At 34.5% G+C, this 24,123-nt stretch overlaps 1 protein-coding gene across 1 annotated transcript; it reads right to left on the bottom strand.

Moving 5' to 3' along the window:
- Positions 1-318: 318 nt before the first annotated feature.
- On the bottom strand, positions 319-13,558 carry LOC128214832 (dnaJ homolog subfamily C member 9-like). The gene is made up of 5 exons (XM_052921506.1): positions 13,400-13,558; positions 9,364-9,516; positions 8,839-8,958; positions 5,452-5,663; positions 319-5,009 (listed from the first exon to the last, which is right to left on the bottom strand). Exons 1-5 carry the CDS (start codon positions 13,491-13,493, stop codon positions 4,800-4,802), a joined length of 789 nt encoding a protein of 262 aa, XP_052777466.1. The 5' UTR covers positions 13,494-13,558; the 3' UTR covers positions 319-4,799.
- Positions 13,559-24,123: the final 10,565 nt, after the last annotated feature.

The following is a 24,123-nucleotide window of genomic DNA, read 5'->3' on the forward strand; positions in this document are numbered from 1 at the left end:
AAGATTTAATACAGCTTGATTGAGTTGAGGTACAGGACTTAATATGGAAATAGTTTGGTAAGATTTAATACAACACATCATGCAGTCGAGGTACTGGACTCAATATGCAAATAGTCTGGTAAGATTTAATACAACACACGATGCAGTTGAGATACTGGACTAAATATGGAAATAGTCTGGTTCGATTCAATACAGCTTGATGGAGTTTAGGTACAGGACTTAATATGGAAATAGTCTGGTTCGATTCGAAACAGGTTGATGGAGTTGAGGTACTGGACCCAATATGCAAATAGTCTGGTAAGATTTAATACAACTCAATATGCAAATAGTCTGGCACGATTTAATACAACATAGGATGCAGTTGAGGTACAAAACTAAATATGGAAATAGTCTGGTTCGATTTAATACAATAAACGATGCAGTATAGAATCGGTAAAACACTGTGGCAACAATGAAATTAACATATGATGTCAGAAACAATATGACAACAATAAATTCAAAGCATGGCTTAGTACAAACAATTTAAAATATAAAATGGCCAAAGGTAGCATTCTGTTCTATTATTATAAGACCAGTTTAGACTAGATATTCCGGGAACCTGTTATGACTCCTGTCAGGGGCACCCACCTGGCAACATTTTTCAACCAAATTTAGTAGTAATATCAAATCATGCCATAGCGTACATTTTGTATTCTGATATTTTCATATATATTCAATACGAATAACACAGGTTAAGAATAGTAAGATATCTACTTAAATCAATGATTGCATCTATTCTTTGTATATATCATGAAAAGCATGAAACATTGACAAGTAAAACATTTAAAATAGTGTTGCTTTTGCTAAGTAATTTGTGCAATCTAAACCTTGCTTGGTGAAGGAATACAGCGGATTCATGGTCTTGATTCCATAGTGTTTGCCTACTAAAATTTACAAAGTAAATGTGGTAAAGTTTTGACAGAAGGGAGACTTAGTAAAACCATTTATGGTTTATTCTCAATTCTGTGATTTACTCACTGTCTATGTATTTCACCATTCCTTATTTTGTATGTATGTTATGCATTTCTGTAGCTCAAATGCTTATTTACTTTGTTCAATATTTTCTGAAATAAATTCTGGTTAAATCAAAGTTTTGACAATTAATTGGGGCATAACTCTGCAACAAATGATGCTTTATGCTTGTTTATATAAAACAATCAAAACAATAACCCAATTACCATTTATAGCCAATGCGCTTAAGATTGTAGTGTGATATGGCTGTTTATCAAACATGTTTGAGAAAGTATGCTCTTGAACATTGTAACCAATTGTAGCAAAGATTGGGTAATGACTAGTCAAGAAAGAGAGCAGGCAACAAGAATTTGGTCAAATTTTGACAATTTTAGCTGTTTATCAAACTCGAGTCGGAATATTTATGTGGATTGGTAAAGATTGGATAGGAAATGCCAAAGTTCGAAGAGAACAAATTAAATGTCAGTATTTTGCAAATTTCACTTTGTCCTCTTTATTAAGAGCCATAACTCAAAAGTTTATTATGCGATCTAACTGTTAATCAAATTCACTCAGATATATGGGCCTTTGATTAGTTTAAATTATGCTAATTTCACTTTATCCACCTTCTTATTCGAGCATTATTGATAAAAACAAGAGCTGTCACAGTATGTGACGAATGCCCCCGAATGTGACATTGACCTATGAACAAGGTCAGCACATGAAAAGTTAAAGATCAAACAAATACATATGGCAAGTTATTTTAAATTGCCTCTGAACATAAAGATATACCACCCATACTTGACAACCTACATTATTATTACACCTAGTTATTTTAAATTCTGTCCATACAAGGGAAAGTTACAGCATGGACACGACAACCTATACTCTATGTCCACTTATGCAGCATTCCATTGTGAATAAGTGTGAACTTGACCTAAGAGGTAGGGACACGGGTCTTGCACCCGACACGTCGTCTTGGTATGTCAAACACATGTGGCAAGTTATTTTATTATCTGTCTATACAAGGGAAAGTTACAGCCCAGACACGACAACCTATACTCTATGTCGTTATATGCAGCATTCCATTGTGAATAAACACTAAGTGTGACCTTGACCTAAAATATAAGAACACGGGTCTTGCATGCGACACGTCGTCTTGGTATGCCGAACATATGTGGCAAGTTATTTTAAAATCTGTCCATACAAGGGAAAGTAACAGCCCGGACATGACAACCTATACACTATGTCCTTATATGCAGCATTCCATTGTGAATAAACACTAAGTGTGACCTTGACCTAAGAGATAGGGACACGGGTTTTGCACGCGACATGTCGTCTTGGTATGCCAAACACATGTGGCAAGTTATTTTAAAATCTGTCCATACAAGGGAAAGTAACAGCACAGACACGACAACCTATACTCTATGTCCTTATATGCAGCACTCCATTGTGACTAATACGTAAGTGTGACCTTGACCTTGGATGTAGGGACACGGTTCTTGCACGCGACACGTTGTCTTGGTATGTCAAACACATGTGGCAAGTTATTTTAAAATCTGTCCATACAAGGGAAAGTTACAGCCCGAACACGACAACCTATACTCTATGTCCTTATATGCAGCATTCCATTGTGAATAAACACTAAGTGTGACCTTGACCTAGGAGGTAGGGACATGGGTCTTGCACATGACACGTCGTCTTGGTATGTTGACCTCATGTGGCAAGTTATTTTAAAATCCGTCCATACATGGGAAAGTTACAGTCCGGACACGACAACCTATACTCTTCGTCCTTATATGCAGCATTCCATTGTGAACAAACACCTTAGACCTTAGAGGTAGGGACACAGGTCTTGCACGCGACACGTTGTCTTGGTATGCCAAACACATGTGGCAAGTTATTTTAAAATCTGTCCATACAAGGGAAAGTTACAGCCTGGACACGAGTTATTGAGTCGGACACACGGACGGACGGAAGGTGCGATTTTAATATGCCCACCTTCGGGGGCATAAAAATTTCAATACTGTAGGCTTACGTAGCAAAGTTTGGTAAAGACTAAACAAAATATAATAAGAAATATGAGTTTGGTAAAAAGCTAACCTATTGGAGAGCTGTCACAGAGACAGCAAGTTCGCCTATTAAGCTGCTTTTAAGTTTAGGGATTGCAAAGTCTTGATGAAACATAAATGGATCACTGTAATATTAGATAACAGGGAAAACCTTTACCACAATGTCTAAATCAAAAGGGAAAAATTCACATCATTTGCAAGATAGATTTATCATACTTGATTGTATATAAGGCTCAATGCAATACATGAAGTAGTTGCTGAGTTTTGACTTTTATATGCTTAAATGCAAAACTTTTCCAAGAATTTCTAAGTCTAATTATAAAGGAGCAAAATTTATATTAAATGCAAGATAGAGATATCAAACTTGATTATTTAAGACGGATGGATAATTGGGAGCCCTTGCATACATAATGTAGTTTTAAAGGGGCTGTACTCCGTATGATAAAAAAGCGAAAAAAAGGAGAAAATTGTCGAAAACTGACATAAACTTGGCATCGATGTGTACAATGCATTGAAACTTACTAACTGAAGAACCACATAGTTTACAATTTTTTAAGTTTAGCAGTTATTTCGTATTTTTTCATTAAAAAAGATTACTGGGTATGTCTCAATTTTTTTTTTACATTTTGGTACTTTTTTTACAATTATGATATCAAAGCATAACACATTCTATTAGATAATTGTCCTGAGATTTGTTACAGAAAAAAACTTTTTTGGTGCCAATCTGGTGTACAGTCCCTTTAATGCAATACATATTTGCTAGGACTATTGACTAAAATCTGGTGACACGAAAATTTGTAAGCCAAATACCAGTAAAAAGAGCCACTATCTGCATCATATTCAAAATACAATTATCGAACTTGGTTATTCAAGTAGGTTGGATAGTCAAGTACCATTGTATAAAGCCTCAATGCAATACATCAAGTAGTTGCTGAGTTATTGACATATGTATGTGACCATACATTCAAAACCTTAATCAGGATTTCTATTGAGTAGGTTGAATAGTTGGGAACATATGACAAGTTTCAATGCAAAGCATGTTGTATTTTCTGAGACATTGACTCCAATGTTGTTATATGCCAAACCTTAACCAGAGTATTTAAGTCAAATAATAAATGGTCATAATTTGCATTTTATGCAAAGAAGAGTTATCTTACTTGATTATTTAAGTAGGTTGGATGGTTGAGTACCATTGTATAAAGTCTCAATGCAATACATCAAATACCGGGTAGTTGCTGATATATTAATCTATGTGTGCTTACAAGCAAAATTGCTTTACCTTACTTCATTAATTAAGTACTGTAGGTCGTATAGTTGGAAACACATATCTTAAGTTTCAATGCAATTCTTAATATATTTGCTGTGATAATAATTTAAAGGTGCCTACATGCAAAACTTGACCAAGGCGTGACACCTATGCCAAAGCCACCGCTACAGAAGTACAACTCTCCTTATTCTCCAAATTGTTGAGCTAACAACAATAATAAATCCCCATCATATGGTTTTATAAATAGCATAAGGCAGTAACATCCAAATTAAGGTTTAGTTGTACCAATTGCTAATGAAACTGTACACTAGCATAACAAATTATAAACTAAGACGTCAAAAAAATCAAGTGAAAGCTTCATCAAACAGACTTTTCAAATCTATCTCCTCAAAACTTTAACTTGAAGCATTTACATTTAATGTTCACAAAAGAATTTCATATTAAAAATTCTTTAAAATCTAAATGGCCCATCATTTCTTTCCTTTCTTTTTGCCCTTCGCAGTACCGGCACTTTTAGTCTTTTTCGGCTGTGCATATTTTTTCTCAAGATCATCCATGAATCCAGTCATCTGCTGTTCCCGAGACTGTTGTCGTGCATGGATCAGGGCCTGAAGGGAACCGTTGCTATGGAGACCAAGCTCTTCTTTGAGTTCTTCTGCTTCTGCTGCCTCTTGCGCAGCCTGGAGAAATATAAGTTCACAGAAAAATTAAAGTTTCATACATATAATTATGTGCAATGTAAAATAAGAAAATTGTGAGATGAGGGATCGTAAACTAAAGGTTTTTTCTCCATATTTTGGGAAAATGACCTTCAACCTGGGATTAGGAATTTTTATATCATAAAATTGAGATTTTTTGATAACAATTATGTAGGTTAAATACTCAAATTTTCTTTTTAACCATTTGTTCATATGCTATTAAAACTTGTGGGATTTTTTATTCAACATTTGTGAACTCACCCATACTTTTGGGCATTGTGAATACAACCAAATATCCTTGATAAAAACACCACCAAATACTCTGAACTTGTAGGAGGTACTGGTATAAAATCATAAAATGCATTTATATATTAAATGAGCTATATTTGGTACAATACAAAACTTTGGACTACCACCCTCTTACCTTTCTTTTTCGATTATCCTTCGATTTCTTGGTCTCCTTACTAAACTTGGGGAAATCGGGCACTTCTTTCTTCTTAATCCAGTCCCTGATGATCCCGGAAAACCTGGGCTCGTCATCCTCAGTTGAACACATCACGTTACTCAGTATATCCTCCATGTTGCCTTTGAACTCAAGATACGCTGTCTTCAGATCTTCAAGCTCTTCCTTTGAACCTTTGTGAAATAGATTTTTCTATCAGTTATGCCTATTTTAATTTATCCAACCAACCCTGTCTGTTTAAACAGAGGTCAAAGGAATTTGCAGTATAAAACCCAAATATTTATGTTTATCTGGCTGGATATAAAACTCAAAAGAGTAACAATGAACATAGTAACTGTTTGCCATGAAAAAATCTGTCACAGTAATAGCTATAAGTGATTAATTAAGAAGTTTATCTCTAAGTGTGATCTTGACCTTTGAGGCAGGGATGTGGGACCTGCATATGACATGCTGCCTTATTGTACTGAACACATGTGCCAAGTAAATTCAAAATCCCTCCATGCATGACAAAGTTACAGACCAAGACAAGGAAAACATGAAGAACAAATGCACAGATCGACAGACGGTTAAAATTTAAAATGCACAACTTTGGGGGCATAAAAACCAACTTATATTTTCTCAGACTGTTGCCAGACACAAATTTCTTCTATTCTTAGGCCTTATGGGCCTGGAGTTATAATTATATGACCATTCTATCATTGAGATGAACTTTGAATGGTCTTGTATAAGTTTTTATTAGAAATTCAGAAATTTTGTCTTAGTTATTAGAGTGTTTTTTTCATTTTTGATGAAAATATAAAGTGCATTAGAAAGACAAGTTCAAACAAAACCATTAACAAATAACAAGAGCTGTCATAGAGACAGCGCGCTCGACCATTCCGCCGCTTTTCAATGTAAGGATTGAAAAGTTTTGGCGAAACATGCATGGATCATTAGATTTCAATGCAATACATGATGTGCGGAGATATTAACATAAATGTGGTTATATGCAAAATTTTAACCAGAATTTTTAAGTGTAATAATAAAGGGCCATTATTTGCAAAACACAGTTATCTAACTTGATTTTTCAATTAGGTTGGGTGGTTGAATACCATTGTATAAAGTCTCAATGCAATACATCAAGTAGTTGCTGAGATATTATCCTATGTGTGCTAACATGCAAGACCTTAACTTGAATTTCTAAGTCGCATAATTAAGGGGCAAAAATTATATAATATGAAAGAAAGAGTTATCTTACTTGATTAAATAAGAAGGTTAAATGGCTGGGAGCCTGTGTGTAAAGTTTCAATGCAATACATGATGTATTTGCTGAAGCATTGACTTAAAAGTGGTTACATGCAAAACCTTAACCAGAATTTCTATGTTGAATAAAAAAGGGGCCATTATTTGAATTAAATGCAAACTAGAGTTATCTTACTTGGTTATTTAAGTAGATTGGATGGTTACCAATGTATAAAGTCTAAATGCAATACATCAAGTAGTTGCTGAGATATTAACCTATGTGTGCTTGCACCCAAAACCTAAACCAGAATTTTTAAGTCAAATAATAAAGGCCTATCATTTGTATTAAATGCAAACTAGAGTTATCTTACTTGGTTATTTAAGTAGATTGGATGGTTACCAATGTATAAAGTCTAAATGCAATACATCAAGTAGTTGCTGAGATATTAACCTATGTGTGCTTGCACCCAAAACCTAAACCAGAATTTTTAAGTCAAATAATAAAGGCCTATCATTTGTATTAAATGCAAACTAGAGTTATCTTACTTGGTTAAATGAGTAGGTTGGATGGTTGAGTACCATTGTATCAAGTCTCAATGCAATACCTCAAGTAATTGCTGAGATATTAACCTGTGTTCTTGCACGCAAAACCTTAACCAGAATTTCTAAGTCAAATAGTAAAGGCCCATAATTTGCATTATATTCAAAAAAGTGGTATCTTACTTCATTAATTTAGTAGATTAGATAGTTGGGAATACATATCTAAAGTTTCAATGCAATACATGATATATTTGCTGAGATATTGACTTAAATGTGGTTAAATGCAAAACCTTAACCAGAATATCTTAGTTGAATAATAAAGTGCAATTATTTTGCATTAAATGCAAACTTGAGTTATCTAACTTGGTTAATTAAGTAGGTTGGATGGTTGAGTACCATTGTATAAAGTCTCAATGCAATACCTCAAGTATTTGCTGAGATATTAACCTATGTGCGCTTACACCCAAAACCTTAACCAGAATTTCTAAGTCGAATAATAAAGGGCAATTATTTGCATTAAATGCAAACTAGAGTTATCTCACTTGGTTAATTAAGTAGGTTGGATGGTTGAGTACCATTGTATAAAGTCTCAATGCAATACCTCAAGTAGTTGTTGAGATATTAACCTATGTGTGCTTCCACGCAAAACCTTAACCAGAATTTCTAAGTCGAATAATAAAGAGCAATTATTTGCATTAAATGCAAATTGGAGTCATCTCACTTGGTTAATTAAGTAGGTTGGATGGTCGAGTACCATTGTATCAAGTCTCAATGCATTACCTCAAGTAGTTGTTGAGATATTAACCTATGTGTGCTTCCACGCAAAACCTTAACCAGAATTTCTAAGTCGAATAATACCAGGGCAATTGTTTGCATTAAATGCCAACTAGAGTCATCTAACTTGGTTAATTAAGTAGGTTGGATGGTTGAGTACCATTGTATCAAGTCTCAAAGCAATACCTCAAGTAGTTGCTGAGATATTAAGCTATGTGTGCTTGCACGCAAAACCTTAACCAGAATTTCTAAGTCTATTAATAAAGGCCTAATATTTGCATTAAATGCAAACTAGAGTTATCTAACTTAGTTAATTAGGTAGGTTGGGTGGTTGAGTACCATCGTATAAAGTCTCAATGCAATACCTCAAGTAGTTGCTGAGATATTAACCTTGTGTGCCTGCACGCAAAACCTTAACCAAGGTGTGACGCCAACGCCGACGCTTGGGTGAGTAGTATAACTCTCCTTATTCTTCGGATAGTCAAGCTAAAAATGTGTGATCAAATTATCAAGATGAAAAACTTAAAACGTTGCCACTGAAAACATGGGATTTTGTAGCTTCGACATTTGGAAGTGAGGCCATCGATATATATGTAAATAAAACAAGGATATTACTTTGTTCCAAGCTAAGTAATTTCCAAAATAAAATGTTTTCCCTACCTACCTAGGCAGATATTTTTTCAGTGGTAACAGAAACCACATTAGTTTTATTTGGCCTAATTAAAGCACTAACTTTATACATAAAGACAATTTATGTTAAAAAAAAACGAACGACATAATTTATTTTTTTTTACTTATATCCTCAATACAGACCTTTGTATTTTTTCTCAAAATCTTTGATATCCTCCATTGTGACTTTACGAAACAACAGTCGCCAGTAAGCTGTCCAATCTCGATCTTGCGGTATGGCGTCATCTTCATCATCCACTTCACCTATAGTGATAGCAGTTATCTTAATTATTTTTATTTTATCTCAAAAGCAGGTGAATTCAAAAACATGTAGCCAGTAATAAAACATACGAAAGAAACAGGAACATGAATTTTACCTCAGAATTGTTCTTTTCAACGTGTTTTGTAACTATTATTCATATATCATTTATGTAACTATTGATAACTCCTTTCAACTTCTTGCAATCACTATGCATTTTTTTTTTATCTTTAAACTATTTGTATGTATTTATATTATTGTATCAACTATTATTATAATCTTTTACTAAATAATATGCGATCAGTGAACTTGGGAAGGGGTGATGCACTTTAATCACATACTAAAAGAACAAGATAAAATGTTTTGTGCAGACCCCTGTTCATTGCCATAACTAGAGTTTTCAAATAAACCTGTTTCATCATAGACAGCCCTTCTTTCCTTGTCAGCAAGGATAAAGTAGACCTTTCCCAGTGTCTGAAACTTCTGTGTTGCTGTCTCCTTCTCCTCTGGGGACACGCGATCTGGATGAACCTTCAATGACACCTTGTGGTAACCCTTCTTGACTGTAAAATACATTTTATTGACATGATGCTGAATCACCTGATAAAACATGTTATTTACATGATGCAAATACAACCTGATAAAAACAGGTAATCAACATGACACCAAATAACTCTGGTATCTACATGTAATTGACATGGGGCAAACTAATTTTCAATATGCTGACATTTAAGAACCAATTGACATTTTAATCACTGTCCTTGAAGAAAAATTACCAATACATAATGGGAGGTTGAGAAATAAACTCGGAAAATTGTTCTGACAAAATGGCGATCTTGACGAATTTTTTGACATCGTAAACAAGAGAAAAATACTGTACTGGTTGAGAAGCAGTTTCCGACGGAAAGCAGTTTTCGACAAATCGCCTTTTCGCCTACTTTCTTTAGATCTTCATAAAAAATGAACTGCAATTCAACTATATCGTAACTAGGCTATCAAAAGTTGAATTTTTTTCCAAGACACGTAAGTAACTTTTATTATTATTTAATGTTTAATATTTATTTTTCATTTTGTACACAAACTTGCACGTGGGGCATCGGCACGCACAGCGTATTGTGCATGCGTGTGAACCTAATTTGCATATCTATGAATAGCTACAAGGTTTTTCCTAAATTGACTTATACAAACGATGATCATTGTGTACATATTTGTGAACACTGAGGTCATGCTTATTTCGCACCCACATTCATTAAAATGTATACAAACACAAGTTTCTATCAGAAATGAATCAAAATATCATTGATATTCAGTGTCTGCCTAATTTCGAGTGTGAATGGACTGTCATAAATTTTAGGGTTTAAATTTTTTGTAAATGCTGAAAAATTAAATAATATTTATCTTATTACACTCTTATATCTAGTATATTAAATAAACAGATAATAAAAACACACAATAGGCACCTTAAATCTGCCCCGCATTCAATTTGTCGGAAACTGCTTCTCATCACAAACTAATCAGAACAGTGTAAGTACCCCTCTTTGCACCCCTATTAGATACACTATATGTGATGTCACACATGTGAAAAATATATCGACAATAGCAGCTTGAGCTGTAGTTATCTAAAATGTGAACACTTTTAATAAGTACTTAAACACTTATAAATAATTAAAAAAAACGCATAAAAACTGTCGGAAACTGCTTCTCAACCAGTAAACTCTACATAACGCAAAAGAAATATTTTTGTGATTACAAAACAATATTTTATCATGAACATTTCACTAAAACCAATCAAACATTTGTTGTAATACGTCATGTCATTGGTTTTCTTAGCGCCACCTTGCCGATGGCCCGAGATGGCTATGATCGTCTGCTTCAAAAGCACACATGCCATATTTTCTGGAGACCATTCAGGGGGATTTGTTCAAAAGGCTGAAATTCAGGGGGATTTGGTTGTATTCAGGGGGATTTTTAGACGCAAGTATGAAAAAATGTATTCACATATAGTTTGCTTTGAAAACCTCTAAACTTTTTCATTATACAGAATTATTTTATGTCATGATTTATCATATTTTTATGATACACTGTCATGTCATACTGTAATGCACTTGCAGAACAAAATATGTCATTGGAAAAATATGTTTTCGAGACAATTAAATTCCGGGGGATTTTTATCTCCCACCGGGAGACCGGGGGATGGATCGAAATTCCGGGGGATATGGCATGTATGCAAAAGCAACAATGTTTTAAATGTCTTGCTTTGTTTGTTCAATACATTTATCAATTATTTTTTACTTGATTAATGCTTGACAGGATTTTTCATAATTATGTTGCCTTTTCTTTAGCATTTAAACGAACATATATCATTTGATCAGGGTCTTCTCAATGTACACTCTGATTGGTTAACTTGCAATAGCTCCACCTACTGGCAATGTTTTGGTAATTGGATGACATGGCCCAATTATCAGATTAGGAAATTACACAATTTTATGAATGGCTAATTGCGATGTTTTGACTAATGGGACATTGGCCAAATACTCGCTGATTGACAGATTTACAATGTGCTAAAATTGTCGGCGAAGTCAATGTCGCTTTGATGATACAAATGGGCGAAGTCTGGGAATTTTAGGCAACGACTTTGCCCAAGTCGCCCCCCTCGTGAGAGCTCTGAGTACAGTCATATTGTTTTGCTAAAACTGGCAAATGCATGCAGACTTAACATGCAGAACCTAAAAAAAAATCACTTCAATTTTAGTAAAGTTATTAAAAGGAAACATTTCTTTAGATAAATTTCATTTGAACTTTCATTTTTCCAAATGACAACCCAGATGAATTGGTAGGATCCTGTTGACCGGTTAGCTCAGTAAGTTAAAATGCTTTGAGTGTACCTGTGGTTATGGGTTAGAGTGGCAAACCTGGTACACCTTCTGTAGTGTGTGGGGGTTAGAACCAGCCGTCCAATAAGCTTAGTTGGTTAGAGCGCCATGCTAGTAATCCGGCGGTCGTGGGTTTGAGCCCCACACCAAGAGCACTTTTCCTCAAAAGACTACTTAACTTCCCTGGTTTACAACTTTGATTTCTTTTTTATCTACATGAAAGGTTCTGTCATCAAAAAGATACTGCAATATTTAGAATATTTCGGGTGACACCGGTCCGATGATCGAGTATTCGTAATGAACGATGTATTATAAAAAATAAATAGTCTTAAATATCATATTTCACAAAAACATCAGGGTTTCCGCCAGGAATTTCATAAGGCATGTCGGAAGGGGAGGGTTTGGGAGGGTTTTACCCCCCTCACGTCGATTTTTTTTAATTTTCGTATCCAAAATGGTGCAATTTCCTGCATTTTAAACAAGTTTACAGTTATGTTCCTATGATTTAGAATTACCAACTCAAGTCCGATTAACATTAAAAATATTTGTGAAAAAGTTTAATGGTTTCTCTTCATTAATTATTGGTATTTCTCAAGTTTTCCGACAATACAATATCGACGATATCGATCGACTCATGTTTCGTTTAGTGCGGGTATTATTTATATTGACACCGTTGACGTCACAGCAAAACGTGTAAAGCACGCTGCATGCTGGAACACAAAAGAGCCCGGAGCAAAGCGACTGCTCGTGGGTGTATTCGTATTTAAAGCTGCTACAGCTAATATTTTTAAAGCCGGGTCGGCTAAATAATAACTTAAAGGGAATGTAATGTGCATTTTCAGATTTATTTATCTTTTTTTTTCTTAATAAATTAAAAGAAAAAGAAAATAATCAAAGTTTAATAATAAGCAACATAAAATATAACTTTACACTTTGAAACTTAAGACGGGAACGCGACTCAATTACATACGACGACATAGCATAACCCTTGTTTATAATAACAGATATTTTCACACGGTTCTCAATAATAATTTAATAATTGGTTAACAAACGGACTCGGGATTAAGAAACAAAATAAAACGACACATGATTTATGTTACCTAACTCAATTAAGACATGATATTGTTTACTTTGTGTTCATAGATGATTATAGTGATGAAGGTCGCAATTACGACAGTGGTGTTTTTCACACATTCCCATTTTGATAAAGAATAGGAGTTTGGTTAATTGCACTGTTGAACCTCACCGACACGCCTTCATGCTGTCGTCGATCCTGAATGACTGATACAAATGCCGTATTAGTCCCGACACGCCTTCTGGCTGTCAGTCAACCGTTGCAATCGCAACAAAATTGTGTATTGTCAGAACTGATGATTGTTTTGATAAGGGTTGTCGCTAAGCGGATTAAAGGATGTCGGCATAATTAACGCATGTCGGTAATTAGCCTTGCCAGCGGAAGGCACGTCGGGCCCGACAAGCCATAAAGGGCTGGCGGAAACCCTGAACATAAAACTAAAACATGTAAAATGTCTACAAATAAAAATTAACTAAGTCGAGGTCTACAAATACAAACCTTCTCCTTCCTTAGCTTTCTTATTCACACCTAACACTTTATATAGGTCATCTGTACCAAATTCATCTCTACAGCTTTCCAATAGACTCGGCATTTTAAAAATTAATCTGTTTATTTTTAGGAAAAGCGTTTGTCAAACATTCGCGCCTTTTTCTGTGCCTTAAATATATTTGTCATGTGAAAATAGCAATAGAAAAGGTTTGAATCCGAAGAGCTTTTAGGGGTATTTTATACTATTTGTTTTGAACCCTTTTGAAAGTTTGCTAACAAAAGATCAAATCGCATATTTTCATTATTCCGTTCGAATTTGATGTTTTATGGCTAATAGCGTTAGTAACGCTTAATAATAAATGATTTTTCGGCAGTTTTCATAGCAATTGGGATGTATTCTATTGTGAGTAATCTTATATGGCTGAATTGAAAGCACTGCATGATACCAAAATCAGATAATTCTGAGCTAGGAGTAGGATTAAAGGGAGAAGAAACAAATTGATAAAACATGATTCACGCTATATATGCGATTTTTTATTGGTTCCAGTTCTACGACAAAAGCTAAAAAAGGACAAAACTGTCAATCTGTGAGAGTGCAGCTTGATATTATATTAGCTATTAAAAACGAGCAAACTTCATGTACCCTTAATAAACAAAAGTAAAAAGTAAACCAAACATTTATTCACAGCTTAAAAGAATACCAAATTATTTCACAAATTTTCCAAATGTTATATAAAGAAATCATTATCAAATGTAGCTGAAGCGATTCGAATCAACAAACACACATGCTAAAACATCATTTAAAAACAGTCACTGATATAAATTTATTCCTCACAAAAGCAATAATTTTCAATAGACAATAAATCTATATCTAACAAGAAGACAACACAATATTATACAATCATTCTAAATGTAAGTGCACATTTCAAGCATCTAATAAAAACGCAAACATTTATACATATTCATAGTTTACAAAACAAGGTTACTGTCAGACATAGACATGTAATAAATCCGTGTAGAATTAGAACAACATGGAATAGAATGACAAATGTAAAAAAAACTTGCAAAAAGTCTGATCACAAAATGTGATTCAATGTATTTTGAAAATGTCCATGTTAAACATTTAGTCACCTTGATACTTGGACCACGTAGAAACCCACCTATTTTTAAACCTATGCCATGCATCATGAAAGCGAGACGCACTCCTAGAATTATTTGTGTTAAAAAATGATTAACCAAATCGCAGAAATCTTCGAAAACAATTTCTGCCGGTCAGAAGGCGGCGACTCTATTTATATTCCTTTTACCTTTTCCTTTTGGTAGGAAACGTTGTTATTCAGAAGAATACAATAAACTACCTTTAATTGCCTCCATTATATAAACGGTTGTATTTGATTTGAAAATATTTGTATATGTTAGATATTGTATATATTGGATAATACTTTGGTGTCTGTTATTTTAAATAGTTTATAATAATCAATTACAGGTCGTTGATATAAACCGCAGAATACATGTAGATATAGAAGCGCAAATTAGTTCGGCAAATACGTGGGTAACATCCACACAGAAGGTATATGGAACACGCAGATAATATATTCTGAGTATTTGTTTCAAGTCAGTTCTTTTGAATTGTAATTTTAATGTTATTAAAAAGACCTCTACAAATGCACAGTTTCCCGGCGACATTGATGCCATGCATCAACTTTCTTTTGTAACAGAGTTTTAATCATACCAAAGCCAGATAAACAGTCACACACAAAGTTTAGCTCTTGGAAAATTTGTTTTATTTTATTTAAATATACTCTTATTTCGTGATATACGAGTACATGCGCGAACGATTTTCTTGGTGATTTTTTTTTTAATTGGCATTAAAAAATAATCTCCAGTATAACAATAAACTGGGAAAAAATATAGCAACCACTGATTTACAATTTCAAATACAGCTCGATCGATTGTCAAGCATTTGAAGGGCGACACTCAAATGAACCCCCTTTTAACCAAATTCACTGAAGACGGAAGAACCCAGAAGGTAACAATGCCTTAAAGTCTAAAATGTTTTTAAATTTCTTAGATTAAGCTGACCGTCCTTTTCAAGATTTACCAAATTGCATCGCTCGCTCCGCCCCATCTTAACCGGTAAGATTTTACTTAATATCTTCCAACTACGTACAATTGCTTAACTTAATAACGACATCGATATTATGATATAATTATTAAAGTCCCTTATAAGTTCACTATTATGGTTTTGTTAGACATTGTGTATTTTTATAATTGATAAGTTTTAAGATTAAAGGAAACTAAGTGTAATTATTTGTGGCTCAAGTTGTTTATTAAGTCAAGTTTAAATAATTGGATAAGTTGTCTATTATGAAACTTTAACCTGAAACGCTTTATGTATTTCGATAAATTTGGACTAACCGCAGATATATGAACATGTATATGGCTATGAATGACATGACACGTAGCACTATAAATTGGTATTTATCCTATCACGTACAATCAATACGATATTGCCAAGAACGAAATTTGTAAGTCAGTTTTCTAAAACAACTATTCTAACTACAAAGTTCACATACAATCACGTTATCAGAATCACTGGAAAGAATGAACATTTTCTTTCCATCCGAAGAAAAACAAACATCCGTAGGGAAAAGGAGGCCTTGAAGTTTGAATGCGCACAAAACGTGCCCATTTGGTGATATCTGGACGAGTGTATGAGATTTGCAACAACAGACAAACACACAGTCATTGGATGCCACAGCCATTCCGCTTGGATCCTGGATTCTTTCATCAGTAACTGTGATGTGGTCGGCTGTATCGTTAGACAAATCGCAGATGTAAATCAAGTTCTTTCTTCTCTCTGCTACAACTAATAAGTTCCGATTCTTGATGAAAGCTACTGTTGCTGTTTCTTCGGTCCAACTCCATTTCTTCTTTGGTAGATCCTTCTGGAAATTGCATTCCTGACCATTTACAAAATTGAACAAATGAGCGACTCGGTCTACTAGTAGAGGACCAACTACCACAGTGTCGTCAGTGTATTTACATATGGAATTGTAAAAGCTTTCATTGAAGTTACCTTTCAGACTTCTTGACGATACTATCTTGTCTGAGTTGTCTATATCGAGTACAATGATTGTTCGGCTGTCAGAAACAGACACTACAATTGTACATTCGTTGATCGTTGCTATATCTAGAGGATTTTTGGTCTTAAAAGAAGCGATTTCTTCCATGTTGTCGCTAAGCACCAAAACAAGATTGTTCCAATACTCTGTCAATACTAATCTTCCTTCCCGTAAGCAGTCGATTTTTTTATGGAGAGTCTTTTTAAAATCATTTTTCAACTTGATAGGTTTATTTGTAGTCTTGTACCATTGCAAAGGGGTGAATTCAGATTTGTTTGCACAGCCTTTGAGTGCAATTTTAGCGAGCATTATATTAGCAACTTGTGTCTCGTTGATAAAGTCTACATAACGAGTATCTAGCGACACTACCACATCGATTTGTTGAAAGTCAGACAACAGTTTTTTGGTTTTCTCTACCATCTCAGCGAATTTTGGACGGATTGCGTTAAGTTCAACAAAACTCTTTTCTAAGTTTCGTCGGTATATCACGCTTTTGTACATGGACACCATACCGTACAAGTTTTGGCATATGTAAGTTAAATGCTTTTCCTTCGAAAGTTGCAAATTTTCAAGTTCTTGGAGCTCATTGGTCTTGGCATCCTGACAAGTTGAAATATTCAATGGCGTTTTGTTCTTTAACGAGTTCATGAAAACGGATATGTTAACTAGCTTTGCTTGTAACGCGTCACTAACACTCTGAACGTTTTTTAGCGCCTGGCAAACTCGCCCCTTTGTTTTCTTAACGCGTTTTATGATGGTAAATGGGCTAAGATTTATTGTTTGGATCAGGCGTCCGATTTCCTGGACATGTTTACAAGCTCTATGACTCTCGACAGCACATTTAGAGCAGCATAGGAATTTGTGAACGTTACAGAACATTTCATATGGTTTGTTGTGAACCTCGCAGGTGAGAAGGTCTTTTGACTGAGCTCTGACGAGTGACATCGGAGAAATCAAGTTTTTATAGGTGTGTCCAGCCATGAAGGCGTACTGGTCGTGAACACGGACACACGTGTGACACTGGAACTCGTCACATACCTCACAATGAACTGCCGCCTTCTTCCTTTCACCAATTTTAAGACATGGTCCACAGTGAGTCTCCGAATGCTTGATATCCGCCATTTTGATAGAGATATATCATAGAATTTCAGTTTTTTTAAATATCACGTACAAATATGACAGTTATACGTGTACACGATTGTCCTCATAGTCTCCACATCGTTTAAAGTTTCAATTTTTAATTGAATATAAATACTCCTTTTTGTACAAGAAACAATTCACAATTCTGTTTCGGTAAAATACTCTCTTAATTGCACGTAGCCTTCACGATAATATTGTTATCATACATACTGATATAAGATGTTCACATATTTTGACATAAGCATGAAATAGAGCAATATATATATAACTGAACGGTAAAGTTCAATTTGGTATCTTGCTGATATAGACATATTTACACTCGTCACAAGACGTGTTATGTATTAATGTGCAGCGGACGGGCGGACTTTGTCCAAAATTAGGAAGCCGCTCGCTCGTCTACTGCATTCTGTTGTCGGCATTTTAAGAGTGGTGTTTAGTATATACATGTAGGATGGGGTGTCAAAGGGGGCATGTTCCTTCGGGAATTGTTTTTGGAGGATGCGCGAACGATCGTTTTAAGGCATATTTCAGACTATAATGGCTACGTTTTAGAGCAGTATGTTCATTCATAATCTAGTGGGATATTCATAAAATGCGATTTGTTTTAAGACTATTTCGTTTTAGCATTTACTGAAAGTAAAAAGTGTGTACGAAATGTAGCAACGGTTTATACATCACATATCTATACATGTAAATAACATTACATAAGTATTGGGCATGGATAAGCAAGAACATTTTTACCCAATCGGAACTCTTCGGCTAGTATCAAGCAGATATCGCGAAGCTTGCCGGAGATGGCCGAGTTGTTACGACTGATTTTTACCATGAGAAAATATATATATTTGCATTTTTGAGCCATCAAACGAGCCACACACACAACGACAACGTTCCCTAGAAACCCTTTTTTAAAATCATGTACCACCTGATTTAAGTCATGTACATCAATTCTGTTCTCATGCATGTGGAGCACCATCAATTTGTTAAGACGTACGTTCTTGTGCTCTTGTGTGATGGTGGTACAGGGGTTTGCGATGCTTCATACTCTAACTCGAGAAGTTGTGATGCCCAATTCAAAGTCAGAGTTATGGGCCTAAAATAACTTAATTTACACAAACTTGGTGGTGTCCTCGTTGTAACTCCAGGAACTTTAGTCTGATGATCTTTTAATTTGGAAAACATGCGTATGGGCAACATGGAATGGATTAAAACTTAAAAAAGACGTTTATAATTTCGAAGGGCTAATTTTGAGGGTTTTTTTAAAACCAATTCGGTTAAACATCAATAAAATTAAACAAAGCTTAGGTTTGATTTGACACGCCACGTACAAACATAACCCCAGTCTTACTAAATTCTCTGGAGAGTTTTCCCCTTTAAACCCATTCTACTCCCTGTGGAAATTCCTAAAACATAGTTAATCGCATACTGGAACCCATTGTTGAAATTAAGTTATTTTTAGTGTTTATAATCTAGCGTCAAATGTCAATCTATGAAGATTAACATTTCGAATGAGGTAGAAGATTAGAAAGAAACTTTAGTACCTGTGACCTACATTGTGACTAGAGACTAGATGTACGGTATATTATATAGGTTTTGCAGCAACCTTTTTTGTCTAAATTGCAACAATAAATTTTGAAGTGGGTCGTATAATTCGACAAACAGGATTCATACTAAAGACATATTCGAGTTATTAAATGACCAACATTTTTACACTGATAACGATGCTTTGATCAATATTATTCCTAGTGAAACTAGAAAGAAAAGAAGAGCCTTAACACCATGTAACCAAAAATTCTGAACATAAATGAACTTAAATTATATCTTATTACACGTCAAGTTCATAAACACATACCACTGGACAATACAGCAACAATATAACAATATGGTGATTGAGTACCTACATGTATGGTATTATGACTGAATAATGGCAATGGTGATTGAGTACCTACATGTATGGTATTATGACTGAATAATGGCAATGGTGATTGAGTACCTACATGTATGGTATTATGACTGAATAATGGCAATGGTGATTGAGTACCTACATATATGGTATTATGACTAAATAATAGCAATGGTGATTGAGTACCTACATATATGGTATTATGACTAAATAATGGCAATGGTGTTTGAGTACCTACATATATGGTATTATGACTAAATAATGTCAATGGTGTTTGAGTACCTACATATATGGTATTATGACTAAATAATAGCAATGGTGATTGAGTACCTACATATATGGTATTATGACTGAATAATGGCAATGGTGTTTGAGTACCTACATATATGGTATTGAGTACCTACATATATGGTATTATGACTGAATAATGGCAATGGTGTTTGAGTACCTACATGTATGGTATTATGACTGAATAATGGCAATGGTGTTTGAGTACCTACATATATGGTATTATGACTGAATAATGGCAATGGTGTTTGAGTACCTACATGTATGGTATTATGACTGAATAATGGCAATGGTGTTTGAGTACCTACATATATGGTATTATGACTGAATAATGGCAATGGTGTTTGAGTACATACATATATGGTATTATGACTAAATAATGGCAATGGTGTTTGAGTACCTACATATATGGTATTATGACTAAATAATGGCAATGGTGTTTGAGTACCTACATATATGGTATTATGACTAAATAATGGCAAAGGTGTTTGAGTAACTACATATATGGTATTATGACTTAATAATGGCAATGGTGTTTGAGTACCTACATGTATGGTATTATGACTGAATAATGGCAATGGTGTTTGAGTACCTACATATATGGTATTATGACTAAATAATGGCAATGGTGTTTGAGTACCTACATATATGGTATTATGACTTAATAATGGCAATGGTGATTGAGTACCTACATATATGGTATTATGACTAAATAATGGCAATGGTGTTTGAGTACCTACATATATGGTATTATGACTTAATAATGGCAATGGTGATTGAGTACCTACATATATGGTATTATGAATAAATAATGGCAATGGTGTTTGAGTACCTACATGTATGGTATTATGACTGAATAATGGCAATGGTGATTGAGTACCTACATATATGGTATTATGACTGAATAATGGCAATGGTGTTTGAGTACCTACATGTATGGTATTATGACTAAATAATGGCAATGGTGTTTGAGTACCTACATGTATGGTATTATGACTAAATAATGGCAATGGTGTTTGAGTACCTACATATATGGTATTATGACTGAATAATGGCAATGGTGTTTGAGTACCTACATGTATGGTATTATGACTGAATAATGGCAATGGTGTTTGAGTACTACATATATGGTATTATGACTAAATAATGGCAATGGTGTTTGAGTACCTACATGTATGGTATTATGACTAAATAATGGCAATGGTGATTGAGTACCTACATATATGGTATTATGACTGAATAATGGCAATGGTGTTTGAGTACCTACATGTATGGTATTATGACTGAATAATGGCAATGGTGTTTGAGTACCTACATGTATGGTATTATGACTGAATAATGGCAATGGTGTTTGAGTACCTACAAGTATGGTATTATGACTGAATAATGGCAAATATCTTAAAGGGGCACAATATGGTTTGATGCCAAAATAACATTTTAATTTTAAATGCATTATTACGCTTAAATCATTAAATTGACTTTAATGATCGAAACAAAAACAAGTTAATATGATTTGTGTTCAGATAAATATATATTAGCCTTTATTTATGTTTTTGTTTTAATTAATAGCTACCACAATTAATAATTATGCTTTATGATTTGTTTTGATCATTAAAATCAAATGAGTTAAACGTAATAATGCATAAAAAATGTGTTTGCAACAATTTAACAATAATGTGTTTGAGAACCTACATGAATGGTAAAATGACCGAATAATGGCAAATATCTTCAAATAAATAACGTACTTTGTAAATATAGTATCATGACAGCTTATAAATAGCAATTCTTCTAAATCAGGTACCTTTTTCAAAAAACATGTTAAAAGGATCCTACTTAAGTTACTTTCTTGTAAAAAAATAAAATAAACAAGTTTTGGATTTTTGGATGATCAAGCGTTTTGTTTTGTCATGTCGAGACTTGAATGAACTTCTTTTTAAACTAAAATCACTGTAGATTAAACAAATCCTATGGAATGACGTGGAAGGCAACAATCATTCAAAGTACGAAATGTGGTTAGAAAATTCAATTAAACGTAAATCTGTTTTGCCGTCCTTTTTAAGAATGACTAAATAGCTGCGCTCGCTCAGCCCCTTTTTTACCAATAAGATTGTACTTAATATCTTCTAACTAATACATACAATTGCTGAACGTAATGATGACCGATATCATTTCAGTCCCATATAAGCTCACATTATTGGTTTTGTTAGAAGTTGCTTATTTTTCCTCGTTTTAAAAGGTTTTTGGACTTTGAAAGGAAATAATTTTCATGATAATCATGATAAGATATGGTTTGGTTCAAGTGGTTTATTTATCAAATTTAATCACTTATTTGTCTAAGTGAAATATGATACTTAAGCCTGTTACGCTTAATGTACTTCGATAAATTTGGACTGACCGCGCATACATATATATACATGTATGGCTATGTATAATATGACACGTAGCACAATGATTTGGTATTTAGCCGATCACGTACAATAAAAACGATATTGCCAACAACGATATTTGTAACTCCGTTTCTACAAAACCGCTCCTAATTACGAAGTTCACATACAAACACTTTATCCAAATCACTGGAAAGAATGAACATTTTCTTTCCATCCGAAGAAAAACAAACATCCGTAGGGTAGAAAAGGCCAGGTAGACGGCATGCGCACAATACATGCCCATTTGGTGATATCTGGACGATTTTGTGGGATTTGTAACAACAGACAAACACACACTCATTGGATGCCACAGCCATTCCTCTTGGATCTTGGATTCTTTCATCAGTAACTGTGATGTGGTCGGCAGTATCGTTAGACAAATCGCAGATGTAAATCAAGCTCTTTCTTCTCTCTGCCACCACTAACAAGTTCCGATTCTTAATGAATGCTAATGTTGCCGTTTCTTCAGTCAGTTTCCATTTCTTCTTTGGTAGAACTTTCTGGAAATAACTGTTTAGACCATTACTAAAATTGAACAAATGTGCGACTTGGTTTGATTTATCAGGACAAACTATAAGAGTGTCGTCTGTGTATTTACATATGGGATTGTAAATGTTTTCGTGAGCCAAGTCTTGGGAGTGACCTCTTAGCGTTCTTAACGATTCTATGTTGTCTGAGTTATCTATGTCGAGTACAATAATTGTATCATCATACATAAAGGGTAAAACAGACACTACTGCTTTGCATTCGTTGATCGTTGCTATGTCTAGAGGTATCCTTTTTGTCTTAACTGGAACGATTTCTTCCATGTTCTCGTTTAAAACCAAAATGGGATTGTTGCATTGTTCAGTCAATACTAATCTCCCTTCCCGTAAGAAGTCGATTTTGTTGTAAAAAGTTTTTTTGAAGTTCTCTTTCAACTGTATAGGTTCACTTGTACTTTTTAAACATTGCAATGGAGTGAATTCTGATTTCCTTGCACAGACTCTGAGTGCAGTTTTATTGAGAATGATATTGGAGACATGTATTGCGTGGATAACGTTTGAATAACGATTATCCAGCGATACTGCAACAACGATTTGTTGAAAGTCAGACAACAGTTTGTTGGTTTCCTCTACCATATCAGCTAATTTTGGACGGATTGCTTTATGTACAACAAAACACCTCTCTAGGGTTTCACGGTATATCACGATTTTGTACATGGACGGCATACCATTCATCTTTTTGCATATATCAGTTAAATCTTTTTCCTTGGAAAGTTGCGTATTTTCAAGTTGTTGGAGCTTATTGGTCTTGGCATCCTGACAAGTTGAAACATGCAATGGTTTTTTGTTCTTTAACGAGTCCAGGAAAACTGATACTTTAATTAGCTTCCCTTGTAACGCTTCACAAATACCATGAACGCTTTCTAACGTTTTATAAACACGCTCGTGTGCTTCTTTAATGCTTTCAATAAGATCCGATGGGTTGATCGTTTTCTGAATCTGGCACATTCCAATTGCCTGGATATGTTTACAAGCCCTATGACTCTCCACTGCACAAAAGGAGCAGAATAGAAGTTGGTGATCGTCACAGAATATTTCGTACGGTTTGTTGTGGACCTCGCAGGTGAGAAGGACTTTCGACTGCGCTTCGATCAGTGACATCGGGGAAATCAAGTCTTTAAATGTGTGTCCAGCCATGAGGGCGTACTGGTCGTGAACAAGGACACATACGCGACACTGAAACTCATTACATATCTCACAATAAACTTTCGCCTTCTTCCTTTCACCAAATTTAAGACATGGTCCACGGTGAGTCTCAGATTGTTTCATTTTCGACATTTTGAAGAGTAATATTTCAGAATTTCACATT

Source organism: Mya arenaria, chromosome 13, assembly GCF_026914265.1.
Source record: "Mya arenaria isolate MELC-2E11 chromosome 13, ASM2691426v1".
In the NCBI taxonomy this organism is placed as follows: domain Eukaryota; kingdom Metazoa; phylum Mollusca; class Bivalvia; order Myida; family Myidae; genus Mya; species Mya arenaria.